Source organism: Myotis nattereri, assembly GCF_964212035.1.
Source record: "Myotis nattereri genome assembly, chromosome: 1".
Classification (NCBI taxonomy): Eukaryota; Metazoa; Chordata; class Mammalia; order Chiroptera; family Vespertilionidae; genus Myotis; species Myotis nattereri.
The window spans coordinates 91,597,936-91,619,364 of NC_138075.1; the positions used below are offsets into that span (position 1 = coordinate 91,597,936).

The 21,429-nt window shown below is 34.2% G+C and overlaps 1 protein-coding gene across 1 annotated transcript in view; it reads left to right on the forward strand.

Annotated features, from left to right (window-relative positions):
- Positions 1–21,429, forward strand: part of MIPOL1 (mirror-image polydactyly 1) — a 341,867-nt gene that overhangs the window by 45,231 nt on the left and 275,207 nt on the right. Inside the window, exons 2-3 of the mRNA XM_081094826.1 lie at positions 8,960–9,097; positions 9,676–9,754. Of these exons, the coding sequence (XP_080950952.1) occupies positions 9,077–9,097; positions 9,676–9,754 (100 nt within the window). The 5' untranslated portion in view covers positions 8,960–9,076. The remainder of the gene's footprint in view (positions 1–8,959; positions 9,098–9,675; positions 9,755–21,429) is intronic.

Below are 21,429 nucleotides of genomic sequence, written 5' to 3' on the forward strand. Positions count from 1 at the left end.
TTTTCAAATAGATTCTCTTATCGTTGCTGCTCTTCTTGTCCTTCTGGCACCCCTATTATACGTATGTTACTTCATTTCATGTTGTCCCAAAATTCCCTTAGGCTCTCATCTTTTTAAATTTTTTTTCTCCAGTTGGTGTTCAGATTGGGCTTGTTTCTCTACCTTATCTTCTAACGCACTAATTCAGTCCTCTGCTTCTTCTAGTCTACTGTTGAAACCTTCCATAGCATTTTTAATCATAGCAATAGCACTTTTGATTTCTTCCTGATTTTTGCATAGATTGTTGATTTTCTCATCCATCCAGTTTATGAACTGTATGATTATTACTTTGAATTCTTTTCCTGTCATATTGCATGTCACAGTTTCACTTATTTTCTTTCTTGGCAAATCCTTTTTCTTTCTTCTGGGGATTATTTCGTTGTCTCCCCATTCTAACTATCACCATAAGGTCCAAACGCCAAGTTGTGGGGGCCTGAGCCATGTGCAATGGAAGTGTTGTGCCACCCAAGTGTCACTGAAAAGCTCCGACACTAAGACATGAGGCTGGCTTGGGTCAGTGGGAGCCAGGAACATCAAGAATCAGTCACCAGTGCTCAGTGTGGCCTCATTTGCACACCTAGAATCAGGGACCCCGTATGCGCCATGTTGAGAAAAAGTCCCCACAGCCTTATGCCAAAATCAGAGTCCTCTAGTGCATGCCTGGAGTCAGAGACCTCATGTGCATGTGCGGAGAATCTTGTATCAGAGTCTCTGTCACTTGACGTGGCCTGGAACCATGAATCAGAGTCCCTGTGTGTGCATGTGCCAAGAATTGGAGTCACAGCCGCTCACTGTGTATGCACTAAGAATCAGGGATCCCGTGCATGCATGATGAGAAACTGAGTCCCCACGTGTGCGCACTGAGAGTCACGTCACTGGTGCTCATTGCTGCCTCTCATGCAGAGAATCAGGGTCCCCCGTCTTCTTGGGGGTGTGGGTTGCACAGCTGCCGTGTGTCGGAGGGAGGCTCACTCTTGTGCTGCAGGAAACAGACTCCCAGTGTCTGCATGCCCAGAGTCAAAGTTAAGTCACACAGCCTCCCTGTGTCGGCAGGAAGCCTGCTTGCGTGGATCTGTTCTGGCAGGTCCTGTGCCACTGCGGTGGGCCCGCAGGGAGGGGGATGGGCTTGGTGACTCACAGTAACCTGCATCTGGGATGTCTGGAGTCTTGGTGTCCGTGGGTCTGTAGGTCTTTGTCCCCAGTGGTTGTAGGTTCCCGGCTTGCGGCTTGCATCCGAGACCAGATTGGGTGGTGGTGAGGCTAGGATCCTAGTTGCAAGCAGTCCTGTTCTTCAAGATGGCATATATATTGTAGTTTTAATCTACCTTAATTCTAAAACATCTACTTTTGGACCATACTATTATTAAATGCTTTCCATTAATGAAAACTTTTATGAAGAATGATTCTTAAGAAACTACAAGCTGTTGTAGTTCCTCAAATAACTAAGACTGAAGACTTGACTTCCTTTATATTGAATAAGAAATTAGAGTTTTAAACCTAACATTTATTTCACTCTCAAAGATTTTGGTTTTAGTAATTATATTTTATAAAAAGTTGTTTTTAACGTTATACTTTAAAAAGTACAGTGCATAGTTGGCATGCAGCACTGTCCACTAGGAATGATTAGATATTGTAATTTTAGCAAATTATATAAACACTAGGGGCCCGGTGCACGAAATTCGTGCACTGGGTGTGTGGGGGGGGAGTGTCCCTCAGACCAGCCTGCCCCCTCTCACATACTGGGAGCCCTCAGGCCTTGACCCCCATCACCCTCCGATCGCCTGATCGGCCCCTTGCCCAGGCCTGACGCCTCTGCCAGAGGTGTCAGGCTTGGACAGGGGACCCCCATCTCCCCCCGATCACTGGCTCTGGCCCCCACCCAGGCCTGAGGCCTCTGGCCCAGGAATCATGCCTGGGCAGGGGACTCCCATCTCCCTCTGATCGCTTGCTCCACCCCCCGCCCAAGCCTGACGCCTCTGACCCAGGCTTCAGGCCTGGACAAGGGGACCGTCATATCCCCCCAATCCCCGGCTCTGCCCCCCACCCAGGCCTGATGCCTCAGCCAGAGGAGTTGACCCTCATCACCCTCCGATCACCAATCACCAGATTGGCCCCTTGACCAGGCCTGAGGCCTCCGGCAGAGGTGTCAGGCCTGGGCAGGGGACCCCCAGCTCCCCGCGGTTGCAGGCTCCGCCCCTGCCCAGGCCTAACGCCTCTGGCCTAGGCGTCCGGCCCAGGCAGCGGGGACCTGCAGTGGCAGCGGGGGGCGCCGCGATCGTGGGCTTCGCTTTAGGCCCAGGCAAGGGACCCCTAGCTCCTGGGACTGCCAGCTTCGACCGTGCCCAGCTCCCATCGCTGGCTCCACCCCTACTTCCTGCTATCACTGGCCAGGGTGGCAAAGGCACCTGATTCTCCGATCATGGCTGGGGGGCAGGGCAAAGGCGGCCCCAGGGCCGCCTTTGCCCTGCCTCCCAGCTCTTAGCTCCCCCCTGGGTTTCTGATCACTGTCAGTGGCAGGGGGCTTCTTCCTACTTTCCCTTTCGCCTCCCTGCATTGTGCCTACATATGCAAATTAGCCGCCATCTTGTTGGCAGTTAACTGCCAATCTTAGTTGGCAGTTAATTTGCATATAGCCCTGATTAGCCAATGAAAAAGGTATCGCCGTACGCCAATTACCATTTTTCTCTTTTATTAGTGTAGATTGCATTATGTAATGTATGAATTGCTATCAGGTGTTCAAAATGAGAAATATAACTGGTTATTAGAGCATATTGACTCTCACATATATGCTTTTTTTACTTTAAAAAAATATTTTTATTGATTTCAGAGAGGCAGAGAGAGGGAGAGAGAAATAGAAACATCAGTGATGAGAGGAAATCATTGATTGGCTGCCTCCCGCTACTGCGGATCGAGTCGGCAATCTAGGCATGTGCCCTGACTGGGAATCGAACTGTGACCTCTGGTTCATAGGTCAACACTCATCATCTGAGCCAACCAGCCGGGCTCATATATATATATATATATATATATATATATATATATATATATATATATGCCTTTTGATAAAAATTTGTTATTATGCATTATGATGTATGAATTAAGACCATGTATGATTATTTTTACTTTATTTGAGAAAGACATTTTCTAATAGCTGTTGTCTGATTGTTTCAAATGGTTGCTCATATCAGGTGTCATTATATATAGATTTAACTTTCTCTAATACTTTTTTACTTTTAATTTGCCAAAACTTCAGTTGGTTATATGGAAATGAAAGCCTTTGTGTGAAAGTGTCATTGCGTCAGAACTTGGCACCCACAGGAATCTAAGAAAACAGGCTGTTTGTTCCCTACAGAGAGTCAGAGTATTCCACAACCTGACTTTTTCTTTATATTTGAGTCTGTGCTAGATTGATTTAGTTTAGTTTGGCCTAGGGCAAAATGTTGTTGGACATTTTAGAAAATCCTGTATCTATTAATCCTGTATCTCTGAAAATAATACTAGTTTTAATGTTTTACTTTTTAAAAATATATCAGTAGTCCATCTTCATTCTCAAAGTGTTGTTTATAACTGGCACTGAAACTACTGCAGTATTTCAAGTGGTATATTGTTTTGCCCTTGAAGTTTTGAAAGTGTAAAAGACATGTATTTTAAATACCAAATATTTATTTCGTCTTAATTTGATGGGAAGGAATTCATTTTTTAAAATAATTTCTTGATTACTAAAGCATATAACACAGGGGAACTATCTGTGACAAACATACAATAATGTTATAATGCAAAACAACTTACTTTATTATAAATATTTAAACTTTAGAATCCTAAGCACTAAGACTATTGTAAATAACCCCTAATTGAACAAGAAATGTGATTGTCTTAAGAACTATTTGCTTAATTCTCAGAAACTCACTAATTTTTAACTTCTTTATTCTGAATATTCTTGCCACTTATTAGTTAGATTTGAACTTTTCACTGTACTTAAAGCAAGCAAGCAAGAAAACAACCATACAAAGTATAACTATAAAGGTTAATTAGGCAATAATAATTTTTTTCAGAGTTTCAAGGGAATCATAGATTACTTCCTTTTGTTTATTTTGGATCTCTCAGATGTAATGTGGCTTCCTTCAAGTTTCCTGTTCAGTTCCAAAGTTATTAATAAATATTTAATTATTAAATTAAAAATAACTGCACATGGTAAAAAAAGTGAAATTCTACAGATAGATATAAAATGAAGTAGAAATATTGCTTTTCTTCATTCTCTCACTCTCTCCACCTCATCTTTTAGGCTGTTTCTTCATAGTTTCTGCTGATAGTTTCCTATGTATTTTTCTCGATAAAAATACTGTTCAATCATCTATGCACCTGTGAATATAATTTTACTTTTCCCTGTTTTTAATTTACTCATGTTCCGTGCCTATATTGTTTTGGCTCAAGACATATTTTGGGCAGGAAATTCATTTGTCTTATTCACCATTTTATATCTAACTCCTAGAATAGTTCCTGACACATAATACTAATATATTGGTACTTAACAAATACTTGAAGAAAGAATCTTCCATACATAGTGCATATTTCTTGCCTTTCTTACTTATTTTACCAGTTTTTCTTTTCATCCTCACCCAAAGGTATCTTTTTATTAATTTTAGAGAGAGAGAAACATCAATGTGAGAGAGAAACATTGATCTGTTGCCTCCCATATGCGCCCAGACCGGGCATCGAACCCTCAATCCCTTGGTGCATGGGACGACACTCCGACCAACTGAGCCACCTGGCAAGGGCTACCAGTATTCTATTGGTAAACATTTATCTTAGGTCTGTTTTTCTGCTAGTTATCTGTCCATCTGTCCATCTACCTGTCTGCCCAATACACACATACTGAGTGAGTACTATCAAAAACAATGAAATAAACCCCAAACAGATTAGTTCCCTGAAGACAGTAGCATAGATAATGTTATATGTCTACTTTATTTAATAGGGTAACTGGGCAAAACCTTTTTGAAGAGTTGACTTTTGAGCAAGACCTAAAATGAGAAAAATGGTTTAGAAATATAGAAAAGAGGATTCTGGGCAAAGGGGATATAGTAAATATAAACGTTCTGAGACAAGAAAAACCTTGTCGAGTTCAGTGAACGGAAAAAAGTACAGTGTGACTAGAGCATGAGTAGTTTCTCTCATGTAAATACTGCTTTAATGAATATCTTTATATGTTAAATATTTTAAATACTTTTCTAAATATTGTTAGGAGTGGAAGTGAGGGGTCAGATAGTATATGCTGTTTTAAATTTTGAGAGCTGATGTGTGGGGCCACTTTCATTCATATTCTTTCTCCCTGAACCTCTTCTTGCTTTCCCTGGCTCTGAGGAACTTGGGTTGTCTGGAGTTTGGTAGAGAGGGAGTGGGCTGGGATGTGAGGCACAGTGAGTGAAACTCTGTTGGAGAGAGATGTACCAGGGACTGTGATTGTTTCAGAGACTTTTGTCTATTAAAATGAGGATCCAGCAATAGAGCATATTTATATGTTGTACATGCTGAGTTATGTGATAATATATTTGGCTCTCCTTTGGCCTATTAATGAAATCATTTCAATGCAGAAATGATCAACATTTCTTAATCTAGGAAAACAAAATTTGGTGTTTTGTTTGTTTGTTTAGTTATATATGAGGCCGTTTTATAAGTGATTCCTAGTTCGGCACTATTGGATTCCAGTTTACACAATTTATAATTAAAATAAAGAGGCATTAGAAAAAAAAATGTCATTAACCAGAGTCAGCCAAAAATTTTTGCTATAATGTGGCTTTTGTGGAGGAAAGTAGGACTGGCAACTCATATTTAAAATAAGTTTTAAAAAATCCTGGGTGTTGTTACATTGGGGAATGAAATCCCTTTTCTGAATGCCTTGATATCAAAAAGGCATTTAATTTTATAAGATAAATGTCAGAATCACCTATAATTTTTTAGGCAGATTAGAAATTTTAGACTGGTTAAAGAACAAAATTTGTTTCACTGGTGTTTTACTGCTGAGTAAGCTAGGAGAGACAAGTCATGTTTGCATTGAAAGGCTTGTTTAAAAATTTGCAATCTACATGTTTTGGTAAGGTGAAGTTATGAAATTTTGGCAGGTATATTCAGATTCCCACGTACCTATAGAAAGAAGGGAGTATGTGGCTTCCTTAATTATTATTTTTTCTTCTACATAGCAAGACTCACTTCCTTTGATAATTAAAAACAATTTGGAATGAGGTTAGAAATCTGTGATGGAGAAGATTTTAATTTAACAGGTACTAATAGTATAGCATGTTCTGTGTATTGATTAAAGATTTTCTTTTTCTTTTTTAACATGGGTAATTTTTTTCAGCACAACTTACAAATAAACTTCATTTGGAAATCAGTTTTATTTTGCTATTTGAACCTGGTATACATTAATAGTGGTAAAGTAATTAACTTATATTTTGTCTGTGTTTTAATAAGTAGCATTTTGATTAAGAAGCCTAATTTACCTGATCTCTAGTGTAAAATCATCCCACTAGTTTTAACGTGAATATGTAATTTTTGATCGGAACAAGTTATTGATATAAAATCTTAAAGGTGAGTTTAAGAAAACAAATTAGTATTTTATTAGTCTTAATCCTTTGTCCTGAAATGAATAGAAGTGTAAAATATGTTGCATATTTACAAAAATCTTTTATTCCTATTACAGTATGTAGATACATAAGTTGTAATTAACTTGCTTCATTAGAACATCTAATTTTTGCTTGACATTATGCAAATGTACGGTTAAATCTGTTTTTTAAGATTTTTCCAGTTTAATGTCAGAATCCAAATTCATAAAGAGTTGGAAAAATGAGATGTCTGAGCTATAGGATTCACAAGGATTTCATATGAAGCCTATTTAATCAGGATAACACTGTTATTAATATTCATAATGTCAGCTGGAACACAAATGACAGACTATGGGGCCTAAAAATTTTACTTGGTGAATTTATTAAAAGTATCTTAAAAAATTAATGGAATTGAAGTAAAGTTGGTGAATATGAAAATCTTGTGTTAGCACAAAAAAATCTCTATTAGAACTTTCTTTATGATAATTTTACATTGATGTCTTTTGACAGATTTCATTGGTACTTAAAGAAGACAGATGCACGAATGGTCATTTAAGAGGATTTAAATATATTGGCACATTAATTTTTACATGAATAATAAGTACTTTCCAAAAGCAATTAACTTACAGTGTACAGGATATGAATTGAAAAATAAGACTGTGACATCCAGGGCAAAGCAAATGTGCTGTACATTTTAAACTTAGTGGTAGGACTTTTTAATATTTTGAATTATTTTATTTGTATAGTTTGCATAGGCTATGACTTAGAATATGATTATTATAGTGCATTTGAAAGCATATTAGAAGGGTGATAATGCTCTTGTCCTCCCCCAAAATATTGGTGGTGTTGAAACATCATTCTCTGCAAGTATCACTTACATTTATTGGAGACTTAAACATTTGCTGTGTTATTGGTAATATTTGAGAATGTGTTCAATTTTGCAGAAAGTCTTATTGTGATTCTGATTGGGTTTAGTGCTTCAAATACATGTGTTAACACAGACTTATCGATGATTATAGCATAACTTAAATGTATAATCAAACTTCTTGAAGTTTAGTGTGAGAAGTTTAGTTAAGAACCACCTGAATAGCGTACAAGTAAATTTGTTCTGTATTTTAGCCTAAGAAAGTAAAAAGTTAGGCATGGCTTAAGTAAAATTGAGATGCATTTTATTTTTTATACTACCTGTTATTCTTTATGTTTTTTAATATGCATAAAATGACATTATGCCAGTGTTATAGTTTTTATGTTTATTATTTAAGTTCATTAAAAACAATTAATTTTAGACCATTATGTATAGCCACAATAACGAGTATTTTGTTTAATACTTTCCAGAGATTTTGTGTGTGTGAATTTTAGTATTTATAAAAGCATAGTTTAGTTATTTCCTGTAATAGTCCACTTAGGGTTCACCTATAACACAATATAGTCATTGGCCTGGCAGTGCAGATGGGCACTAGAAGTTTCACTTGTAGACTGTCAAAGTTACAGTGAATGATTGTTTCACTAGACATGCAGGTGTAGCCTGGTATGTTTGGGAACTCACATTCAGAGTTTGATTGGAAAAAAGCATTAATTACCAGGGTGTGTAGAAATCATCACAATATAATGCACACATTAAAATTTTTGTATAAGGAGTAAAATAAAATTGCTATATTGGCTATTATGATTTTTTCTAGTCTTTTTAAAAGTTAGGTTTTGGGTGGGGGATGGTTTTGTTTTTAGATCTGACGTATTCATTTATATGCCCAGCAGAGGGCAGCATTTTACTATGTCAGCCTCACGAAAGAATTAGCCCTGCTTAGACTGTCAATGTTTCTTGTAATTACTCCCAGTATATTTGTTGCTTGCTTATGAATTAACTTGCATTTATGGAACTAAATCATTCCAATCATTTAATTACACCTGAGGAGCTGAACTATAATTGCTTGCTTCCAACTAGGATCTGATATGGCTTGAGCAGTATTAATTTGGTGTTTACTTTTCTGAGTGCTAAAAGCATTAAAATGATTGTGCAATGGGATTACATTTTACTAATTGCTGGCATTCATTAGCTGGGCAAATGATGAGGAAGAGTGACTGTATATTACAGAGGGATAAAATTATGGCTTTAAATAGTATATTACTAAGCACATTAAGGCCTGTAAGACATGTTTTAAAATACTCCAGAGGTTATTAAAGACTGTATTTTCTACATGTCTTGCTATATGAATCTCTTATTAAAAGACTGCAATTATTATTAACCTTTTTGGGCAATATGTAGGGAAATGGCTTCATTGACTAGAACATATTTCTTTGATATTAATAACTTCCTATATTTTCAGCTAATCCAAAAGTAAATGAGAAACTTAGAAAAAGATTGCCAACTCCAGATCAACATATTTAGAGAAAATTGGAAAAAGAGAAGCTTACTTCAGCTTTATTTGAGGACTTTTTAAAGAATGCAGAGTTCTAGCTGTGAGGTAAATCTAATTTTATTCTCCTTAACAGCATGCACACAAAAAACTTGCAGAGCTTTTGTCATGTTTATTATGAAATCAACTTTAAGAGAAAAATACGAATAATTCCACAAATTAATGATAGTTTTTATGGTTTTTTTTTAAATTGGAAAAGTGTTTTTAAATGACTTTTACAAGTATAACATATTTTATATGAAAATATGCATTGTAAATTGAAATAAATAAATTTGAAATTTTTGGAATAAAGTTTATGACAAATAGTCCAGAAATTTTATTCTTGTTAAATAGTTGAATTTATAGTTGGAGAAGACTAAATAAATTAAATGATTCTCTAACAAAGGAGCAATAATATCTAGAAGCTTAACCTGAACTGTATTTACTAAAATATAAGTGTAAAGGAAAGAACCTGTTTCTGAGAAAAACGATTTAATTTCATCTGTTGAATGCACAGTTAATTGTCCCATTATAAATGTTTTAGAAAATCATTTATCCTGTAAATTCTCTGTTAAACAAAGGTAAGGCTTAGGTGTGGTCTGATATATTGTTTTAAGTTTATTTATCTAGAGGTGGCTTTATTTTAGCCTCAAATCCTGGAGCAAAAACCAGAGACATTGCCAGAGCAAACAAGAACAGAAGTACAAATGGAGGACTGGTCAAAAGGTAAGGACTTTTAAGATATTAATACCAAACCCCAGGTGTTGTGCTAGTTCAAGGCACTGAATGAAGTGTGTTTGTTTTAACCAATTAGACAGAGGCAGACAAGCACACACACACATGCACCCACACACACAAAGGAGGAGGCATTCATAAAGAGACCCACACACTGCAAAAGGGACACAAAGAATGACACACAAAGACAGGCACATGCAGTGAGACACACACAGAGGAAGAGCTACTGAGAGAAAAAGAGGAGGCCAGACACACAGGGAGAGAAAGAAACACATAGACACACAAAGTCATGAAGACTGAGAGAATAACTGGGAGAGAGATGCATAAAGAGAGGGACACTCCAAAAAAGAAACACAAGCAGAAAGAGATGCATAACAGTAAGGGAGATCCTACACTCAAGTAGCGAGACACAGAGAAAGACACGTTATAGATATACATACGAAGACATATGCACACCTGGACTCAGAGCAATCAAAGTAAGAGAAACACACACACACAGAGAGAGAGAGAGAGAGAGAGAGAGAGAGAGAGAGAGAGAGAGAGAGAGAGGGGCAGGCATAGGCATAGGCATACACACAGACACACCCACGGAGAGATGGTGTCAGAGGGGGCCAGAGAGAGTCAGAGCAACAGAGATGTGCAGATGGAGATAGAGAAAGACACTCCAAGACAGCAACAGAGGAGAGAGAGAAAGATACACACATATGTACAGGCAGAGGGACAGAACAGTCAGGACAGAAACACAATTTGAAAGACATACTGAGAGATGGCCTGGGAGAGAGAGAGAGAGAGAGAGAGAGAGAGAGCGAGAGAGAGAGAGAGAGAGAGAGAGAGAGAGATAAAGAGATAAAAAGGCACATCTGACTATCAGTAGAGCAAAATAGAGCCATTAAGAGAGAGATTTTAAAAAATGTTAGGTTTTTAATTGAAGTCTCTTACAGTAAAATGTTGCAAATCTGGAATCCTTGGGAAATGGACCATTATGACTATAGTATCACATATAGTTGAAAGCTTAAATATTATGTCCATCATTTTTATTTCCTCTAACAATTTTGTAATTTAAAAATAGGATTATTATTGCTTCTCAGCCTTTTGGCTAAGATCAAGTGTAGTATCTGTTCTTATCAGTTTAAAAATAGGATTATTACCAGCACATTTCACATCTCTCTCTCTTTTTGGATTCCCCTTCCCCAACAGGGCTCCTTTTTCACCAGGTATGAACTGTTACCTCTTTCAGGAGGTTAAAGGCCTTTTGGGTGATTGTTCTATCATCATTTTTCTAAATAAGTTAATAGCTACACAATTACTTTTAGGACTAGAAAGGTCTGTGCTTTCTGAGTATACCTTTTTTCTGATTTCTGCATTTGTTTTTGACTTACATATTGTTATAAATTTTCCTGTTGTTTCTGCCTACCATTAGCAACTTTTCTCTTATTTGTGATTTTAGGCTGCTTGTTAAGAGTTTAGAATCCAGGTAAGTGAATTGTGTGTAAAGTAATATGAAATAAGGTAGTTAAAGGTTTTCAATATATAGTTTAAATGTTTTAGTGTATGAACTTTGTGACAATTTTGATCTATTCTTTTTATGTAAGTTTGTGTTAAGGATACATAGGTCTGAACCTGGAAACTAATGTTTTATAGCTGTTTTTATTCATTTATGCAAATAAACAGCCTTCTTTTGAAGAGCTCAAAGCAGTTTTACTTGATTTATGTATAAAATAAGAAAAGAGGAAGTAAATCATGATGCCCCTGTTACTTATGTTTCCTACTCAGAGGTCACATTACTGTGAAAAGTGTGTTGTGTAAATGATAGACAAACAAATCTTTAAGCCAAAGGAATTATTTTTAATATATCTAAAGAGCTGGAAGCTATGGAGGAAATTCCTCTCATAAATGTGGAATGGCCAGAGTGGCTCAGTGGTTGTGTCGACCTATGAACCAGAGCACATGCCCAGGTTGCAGGCTTGATCCCCAGTGTGGGGTGTGCAGGAGGCAGACAATCAATTATTCTCTCTCATCATTGATGTTTCTATCTCTCTATCCCATTCCCTGCCTCTCTGAAATCAATAATAATAAATATGGAACAAGCAGGAACGATGCAGAGTAATGGAGCTGCTGAAGTTCTAGGATGCTCATGAAAAGGAAGGTTTTAGGGCTAAAGACATGGCTGCATAGTTTGCAGGAAACAGACTACAATAGCTGTGACTAAAACAGTATTAAGAAAATTTGCATTTTTATAGGCATACTTTTGACATTGGAAATAGGAATTAGACAATTACATATTTTATAAAGGGCCTATTAATGAAACATTATTAAGAAATAAAATTAGCCCTAACCGGTTTGGCTTAGTGGATAGAGTGTCGGTCTGTGGACTGAAAGGTCCCAGGTTCGATTCCAGTCAAGGGCATGTACCTTGGTTGTGGGCACATCCCCAGTAGGGGGTGTGCAGGAGGCAGCTGATTGATGTTTCTCTCTCATGGATCTTTCTAACTCTCTATTCCTCTCCCTTCCTCTCTGTAAAAAAATCAATAAAATATATTTTAAAAAAATATAAAATTAAACAGGTAAATATAATATCTTTTGAACTCAGTGATAACTTATATATTTAAACCAGTGAAGTCTACATAGTCATTTCTTTGATATCACGGTTCATGGGATTTATCATAAAGCATAGATTACTTCAGAACTTTCTTACACGATGTTCATAGTATACTCTCATAAATAGTTATTTCATTTAATGCTATTTTACTTATTTTTTTAAATTGAGCTAATTAACAACTTGAATTATGCAGATTTACTTTTGTATCATTTTACAGATTCATTATGAGGAGTGCTAAAGTGGTTATTCTTTTCCTAGCTTTATTGTAGAAACATTGCTGAATATTTAAGTCAAAGAAAGGATGAAATATCTAATATTAATTGATATAACTATTTACAATTTTCTTTGTCATTATAGGTAGTTTGGAAAATGTAAAGCTAAGGTTGGTTGGTGGAAGGGGTGATGACATTTACAAAAGGTGCCCAGGTTTCTTTAAGTAGGTAAAAAATCAAACCCAAATGAAAGAAATTTCCAGCGGATGGAAGCAATATGTGAGGGAATAAATGTGTGTTGCCCAGTGAGCATTAGTGACATCTTCTGGCTTCTTAAGAAGTAATTGATGTTTTACCCTTTCACAAAAACTTTTTTTCCAAGATTCGTTCTTTTCCTGCTTTTTAACAAAAAAGCCCACACACAAAAAAGGTCATAATCAAAGTATGTATGTAAAGTCAGCCTTCAGAAAGAATGATTTGTTATGTCATTGGTTAATTCTTTTTAGCATTTACTTATTAGTTACTTAACTGTATAGGAAAGAAGACATGGGGTCAAAATCTCCTACGAGTAATTAATTGGAAAAGTATAAAAAATTTCTGGATATTTTTATATTAAATTTTGGTAGTTTTTTTTATTAAATCAGCAGAAACATAATTTAGTTGTTTTGTAACACACAGAAGTCCATTGGAAATAGGTTGCATATTATTTATGAATAAGTGTGTATGTCATATCTATACATTCCTACACTAATATAGGTAAAAATGAGGTCTGGGTGCCTGTTAAATTTAGAATATTGTAAAACATATTTAAGTTTAGAACCTTTAGGGGTCAGTGTTCCCTAAGAAAGATTAAAAAAGATTACTGTGCCTACTCAAATATTAATTTTGCTCTATTTTAAATATTTCTTACCCATTGATGGTAAGAATCACAGAGCTTGAGGAAGCTTTAGACAAACACCTTTCAATGTTACGGTTTCTTCAATATTATTTTCAGTTTTATTATTTTAGGAAATTATATTTAATGTATATTTACGTACAGAGTAGTTTTTTTCACTTAGGTTTTATCTCAATTTAAATATGAATTGTTTTAAAACTACTTTCTATTAAGCTTAAAAAGTAAGCATGGTTCTAAATCATTATACTCATTTAAAATTTGAGATGAAAAACTACTTCTAGAACTGCTTTTGTTAATTGAATCCTTACATGTAGTTTATTGGAGGCTAGCAAATATTTTAAAAATCTTTTGCTGAATTTTGGTAAAAAGCAAATGTCCTCTTTATTTTTGAATTGAGTTAGCTATTACCTTTTATAGCCATGATTCTTACGGTTTTTCTATCAAACAAAATTAATAACTAGGACTAAAACCTCGCAAAAGATAACTTTTAAGTGGTTTATTCATTTCTAGGCAGAATACTATTTATTTTTGCGTGGCATTTGGAACCTGTGTGCCACCATCAGTCTCTTTTATTATTGGTTCATTTATCTTTCTGTCTTTTCACAAAGTATATATTCTTTTTACCTTTTATCCATTTGTTGTTCTGTACTTGAATTATACCTAAAACTATTGCATGACTTGCAAGCATTTTATAAAAGTAGACATCTATAGAAAAACATCCAGGATGTGTCTTTGATCATTGTAACTAAAATATGATTGTAGAACCTCATATCATTTAAATAAATCATTTTCTTTTAAAGCAGAGGGGAAAGAAATGGCAAGTTGCATAGAATGGGCTCCCATTTCTACCAACAAAGTTGTTGGTAGGAAAAAAAAAATGATTTCCTAAGCATCGTGAAATTCAAGGTTTTGAAAATATCTGGATAATTAATCATTTTGTGTTAAATAATAGGTCTTGAATTGTATTTAATAATCGGCTTTCTAGTAAGTAATGCTGTATTTTCCTTAAATGAGTAATGTAATTTGCTTTTGTTTGTTTTAAAGTAGAAGGTAAATTACACTGGAGAACCAATGCATTTAATAATTTCACTAAAATGTTATAGAAGAAAGAATGCAGGTTTGGAGCTAGATATACCTGTGTTTCAATTTTGTTAATACTTCACTTCTTATGTTAGTTACCTGTACTTGGGTGCAGGTTTCATAATTATTTGAAGCCTGAGTTTTCTTTTGTATGGAAGAGGAGATAATCCCTTTAGGACTGTTTTTGAAAATTAGGGATTGTGTATGAAAGTCCTACGACAATACCTGAAACAGGAAATGAGTTTATTTAATATGTATTTCATATACCAGAGTTATTCTTTTCAATAGTGTGGTGGTGATAGTAGTTTTTACAGATGGAAAGAAAAGATTGTTGACGTATTTTACAGGGTCTAAGTAAATGATGGTGGTGGTTGTCATTGTATGCCGTTCAGTTGTGAAAGTAGGTATATAAAAAAATCTAAACGTGTTAGGAAACATAAATAACAACTTGAAATTACTAGTTTTATAAGAATCTTCAAAAATAATGTTCATACCCCATTATTAGAAATTTGATTTTTTTCAAAGTAGTATAGTTTATATTTAGTATATTTGATAAAATAGAATATAAGTCAATAATACTCACTTAGGGTAAGCCTAATTTTGTCTGCATTGAAATCCCAGTTGTGATAAAATCTTCAGTCTGTTGGCATCATACAGTGTGCTTTTTCCTTTTAGCAAGTATGAATTTGAGAATGCATTTTTTATTTTTCATATTGCATAGAGTGGTTAGAAAAGACATTTCTGAGGTCTGATTAAATTTATTATTCATCTCCATAGTACCTAACTTAATAGAATGCTGGTAGCTTCTTACACATGACCATCTAGAATTTTTGAGAGTGGTTTTAGGATTACTGGCAGCTGGCCAGCAAGGATTGATTGATTTCCAGAGGAAATGCCAAGGCAACTCTTAAAAAAATTATTGAGGATATACTATTTTATTTTAAAAATTATCTTCTTTAAATAAGTTTGTTAAAGTAAGTGGGATTCTGGGTGTTTTTATTTTTAAGCTTGATATGAACGATTCTGTTACTACTCTTGGCCTTGGTAGGAAGGGGAATGAAAACAAAAAATTTTACATCGGGCAACTTCGTTTTTTAAATGGTTATAAAGTTTGTTATGCACTGTATTTTGAAATTCATTTATTTCTGATACAGATAACTCACATTTGTTAATTTATGTCAAAATTATGCATTTTGGCAATTCTTTAAATAGACTTTATTTGTAGAGCAGTTTAAAGTTCACAGCAAAAAGTACAGCGCTCTCATTATACACGGCACTCCCTAACCCTACTTACACACAACCTCCCCACTATCAGCATCCCCCACTACAGCGGGACATTTGCTCCATTTGGTGAATCTATCCATAAATTCTTAATAATGGAACAGTTTGTGAGATGATAGGAATCTTTGTCTTTTTACTCAATTTAGAGTGTTTTAAATTAGATTAGTCTGCACTCTTGGAATTCTTACTATACCTTAGGTGCTTCATTTTATAAAAATAATAATCACTAAGGAGAATAAGCATGAAAATGGCAAATTTTTTTGAATAGGACCACTTCTCCCCCATTTTGATATATTTATATGATCTTCTCTTTGTACAACTTGTGACTATTTCTTTTATTTGAGAAATCCAATTCTACTTTTATTATACAAGCTCTTTCAAATTTATTTGTGGCCATGAAAATATGAATTTTTTTTGAAATAGAAAAACTACTTGAATTTTTTAAAAGTTTATGCTTTGTTTTAGATTCTGATTAACATCTTTATTCATTTCTGGTTATAGCTCTTTCATGCCCGAGCACTTCCTGGAACACATATTTACAATACAAATCTTAATATATTAAATTTTTATTTTTCTAGAAGTTAGAATTTCAGTCTATCATATTTAAGATGATTGTCGTGCTCTCTGTAGTGACTATATTTGTCACTTTTAGTATGATTACTACAAAGTCCTGAGAGTACATTGGCACTTTGTTGATTTTACAGATCTGAATCAATGTACATTGGTGTATAAACCAAATTAATGCCATTTACACAGTTGTCCAGGCTGACTGGCTGTGGAGTAGGACTGATGTGACTACATTTACTGCATTTATTCACTACTTTTGGTTATAAATAAATTTGATAATTGAATAAAGTACTTTTGGGGAGTTACCAAATACTCCAATTGTGTGTGTGTGTGTGTGGGGGGGGGGGGTGCATGCGCGCGCACGCACAGGCACATGAGTCAAAACTTGCCATGTAGGACATTTAAAAATTCATTTTGGAGAAGTTTGAGAAGGAATTTTTCTTTGTTTTGTTTTTCATGCTTTTGTTTCTTTTGGGGGAATACGAAAAAGCAAAAAGAACAATTCAGACTACAAAATTTTGAAATTGGTTGCATAGATTATTTCATAGTCTAAATGAAGTACTATAATCTATAGCTTTTGGATAACATTGATAATTTTTTGATAAATGGTAAAGCTGTGCTGACGATGTATGGTAAAAAGTAATTATTTTACAAAATATTATTTTGACTTTCATTTTTATTTTTTAAGTGATTCTAGTCTTCACATGTCAAAACTTGTTGGTACTTTAAATTCAGGATGCTAGTGGGTGAAAGGTTAAAAGTAATCAGTTCATATTGATAAAATTATACTTGTAGAGTTAGTGAATATGTTAGCTTTTGCAAATTTAATATTTTTTAAATTAAAAACTAAATTCACCTCCTTAATCATTTCACTGGCTATTCCTGAGATAATTTGATGTATTCTAAAGCATAGTAATATTTATTGATTTTGAGCATTTTTAATATAGAAATATAATAAAAGTTAAGAACAAGATATCCTTATTTTCTTCTTCAATTAATGTCTTTTTTTTTTTTTCTATTTTCCCCCCAGTGTTTAAGAATTTCAGACTAATATTGAATCCTAACAAATTGGGATAGGTAGGGTTTATTCAGCATTAGTTTGCTTGAACCAACACATGTTTTGGAGGAAATATGATAGGAAATAGAACAAATACATAGTCCTTAAGGATTTAGGGCTCTTGTATAAATTTTAACATTTGAGTATGGAGTATATAGAGTATTCTCTATCCTTTCCCCATATTAATTTGCAGTTTAAATAGATTTATATTTTATGTAGATTAGATGGTTTTTGAATCTTTATAAAAAAACATGTTGAAAAATTTGGAGTCACTGAAGCCTTTTACTTAATTGCTTGCAAGAATTTAAAGTTAAAAAAATAATGATTTTTATTCAAGAGATATGATTGTTTCCTTTCAGAAACATTCATTGCCTATATTTTATAATCAGCCAGTATAGAGTTTAAGACCGGAACAGGCTGTATTAGTCCAGGTAAGAAGAGTGAAGACAAAACAAAAATTTCCATTAAAAAGCTGTCCTTGGTCTCCTGAGGACTTAGTAGAGACCAGCATCAGAGACTTCCTCTGCATTTTTAATAGGTCATTTGCTCTCTAAGATGTTCTATATTGCCCTTTTATTACCTTTTTCTTTTTTAAAAGTCTCTGCCCCTCTGTGAGGTCATTTGAAATAAACACATTATTTAAAAAAATCAAATTTATCTCAGCCCTTTTTTTTTTGTCTCAAGTATTTAATGCTTTTTTTTTTTTTTTAAAAAAGTGAAACTCTAAGAAGGAGGTGATGATGCTATATCCTGTAACTGACTAATATGACACTAGTATAGCAGTCGCGGTTGATTAATGAAATGGGAGCCTATACCTTTTATGCTTCTGTTTTGTTTTGTGTGTTTTTTCCTGGAGAAACAAATGGTAAATTTGAATAAAATGTATATCATTTGCATAGAAAGTTATGTAATGATGCCATATAGAGTATAATGATTTCCTAAAATCTTGTATTTAAAGTAACTGAATTACAATGAGAGATAAACAGAATATTTACCCATCCCTTATGAGCTGCTGCTGATATGTAAATTTATTCTTCTACTTTGCACAAATATACTTTTGAGCTACTGCTTAAACACTTTGATGTCCTTAGTCAAACAGTTTTAATGATGCCTCCAATATTGTGAAAGTGTGACATTTGATGAATGTCTCATATAGTTTTGATATCTGGGCACATGTCAACAAAAAAATGAACATTGGTTTGTCATGCAACACCTAGATAATTTATAATTTTACTGTTTATATCCATCTTGACATTTTTTATCTGCCAAAGGCAGGTTTCATTTGGAATCTTAATCTGAGATTTATTTGGTGGATCTGGAAATCATAGCTAGGGTTCCCACAGGAAATGGTCCATCTACCAACAGATTAAATGGCAGTCCTGCAGTTGTTAGGGGAGCTCTGCATTTAACACACATGCATACTCATTCAGACTGCACTGTGGAGAAAAATTAAAGTAGTAACCCAGGTTTAGGAACAATGTAGCTAAAAAGTCCCATATTTGCTGAATGACAAAGGGTTATATAGCAGCATTTCATTTTATTATTCGTGCTTGAATTTCTTGTTTGCTCTGTTGAGTCTGCTGACGAATACTAATAAATGCCTGCAACAATCCAGACGAGAGATGCCTGGCAACAAAGCTATGCGGTGGACCTCCCTGATCTTCTCCAGTTCACAACCTGACCTTTTGAAAAATTGGCTGGGCTAAGCTGCAGAATTTGGGTGTAATGGTTATTGTTAACTCCAGCTTTAGGATTTATTAATTTGTGTGATCAAGACTTACCTATACTTCAAAGTTTCAAAAGACCAAACACAATCATCCATCCATTAGAACTAACATTGTGTTTCAGTGCTTTCCACTTAGTATCTGACTGGTGATTCTTCTATTTTGTTTCCAAACCTAAAAATACTCTTAAGTAAAATGAAAGGCACATATAAAGAAAACCTTTTTTTTCTCCTTATAATTGTTATTGAAAAGTTGCCTTCTATAAGTGATCTAAGAAATTGCTGAATATATGGACAATCTGTATGTATTCATACTTAAACAAAATATATATAATTATGGAGCCTATTTTACTTGAAGGTGTAGAAATTTAAGATTTACCTAGTTCATTTACATTTTAATTGCTTTATACAAATTATTATTATAGTAAGAAAAATTGAGCAAGGTTAGGAATATACAGTGAGTAGCCAAATGGTTCATATCACTGGAGGACAAAAAGAATAAAGATAGGATAGTTTTCACAATCATTTCAGACTAAATAATATTTATAATAGTTTAAATAGGGTAATAAAAGTTTTACAAAGCTTTATTTTATGTAATATGTTCATAAGTTAATTATGTAGCCTAAGCTTTAGGAGATTATACTATTATACTCTGATCATGGCCTTCTATAAGAAACAATGTTAAAATTTAAAAACTGAAACCTTATGATAAAACTTAGTTTTTACATAGAATTCTTACCCTTTTACCCTGTAGAATGAATATTGATGTATTCATGACTATTTGAGACTTATTGAAACAAACAAGAACTTTAAAAAATTTGGTGCAGTTTCACCATTTTAAATAGCTTTCATATAATAAAATAAGTAACAAAATTTCAGTAATTTCCATGACTAAGCAGTGGAGAAGTTGTAACATGATACGCGAAGTCATTGAATTGTCATAAAGATGAAATAACTCATCACCACTTCATTTTGACAGGTTTATCTAGATATATAACTATGTATAGGAATGTAAAGGAAGTAGTTTATTTTGAATGTCTAACCCTCATATCCAAGTGGTTAAATTATGTCATATTGACAGATTTCATGATTTTCCAGCTTTATAAACCTTTATAAAATCTTCAGTATCTTACAGCTACATCCAGCCTCTCCAACATGTTTTTTACTTCCTCCTCTCTCTCTTTACACACACACACACACACACACACACACACACACACACACACACACATCACAACCCTTATTAGAACTATGTAAGACTCTGTATTTCTGCTCTCCAACATGGTAGCCAATGGCTACATGTAGCTTTCAGTACTTGAAATGTGGGCAGTGAGTATGCAGACTTACAATGAAAGTTATAGTTCTTTTTCTTCTACTTCTTATGGCTGGTAAAGCCAAAAACAAAACAAAACATACTAAAAAAAACCCACAAAAAAACCCTGAGAGAATATGCAGAATATGCGGTATCTAAGTAGCAAGTTTGCATTTTTTAAGCCAAGGATCCAAAAGTTACCAAATTTCCTATGACTCTCAAATTAGAATCTGTGAGTGATAATCACTTGTGATCTACTAACTACAGTTGTTATTATTTCTAATATAATGTGCCAATGTAGTGAGTGCTCAAATTATGTTACAGAACATGCCATTTGCATTTCCTATTTTCTGCAATGGATTGAATTTACAGAATTATACTATTGATTTTATTTGTATGGGATTGAATTTTCTTTCAGGATCTTTTGTCAAGATTTCTAAAATTTGAAGTTCTATTATTTCTGTAATTTGTTTTATAATCTGATACAAACTTTATTAAACCATTAGTTATTAATTACAGTTTACCACATTAAGTATTTCTGTCATGTTTCTCTCATTGAATAAGTTAGGATTTTATTTTCAGATCCATTTCCTCTTATTTTTTAATAAGAATTTTTCTTATATGTTACTTATTTTTATTATATTTTAATAAGTAAATATTTTCCTTTGAGCAAAACAGATTTTCACAGATAATAATAGCTAATATTTATTGAGTATGAATTCAGTGCTGACACTTTTTTAAGAGATTAAATAATTTAATTCTCAGAACCTTTTGAAGTGGTGCTATTATTACTTTTTATTGATAGAGAAGTTGGTGAGAGGTTAAGTAATTTGCTAAAAGTTATACAGCTGTGTGGTAGAGCCAGCATTAAAACGCTGAAGCTCATCTTAAGAGCCCATGCACTGATTCTGCTTGGCAGATCTAAACATACCAGTGTTCT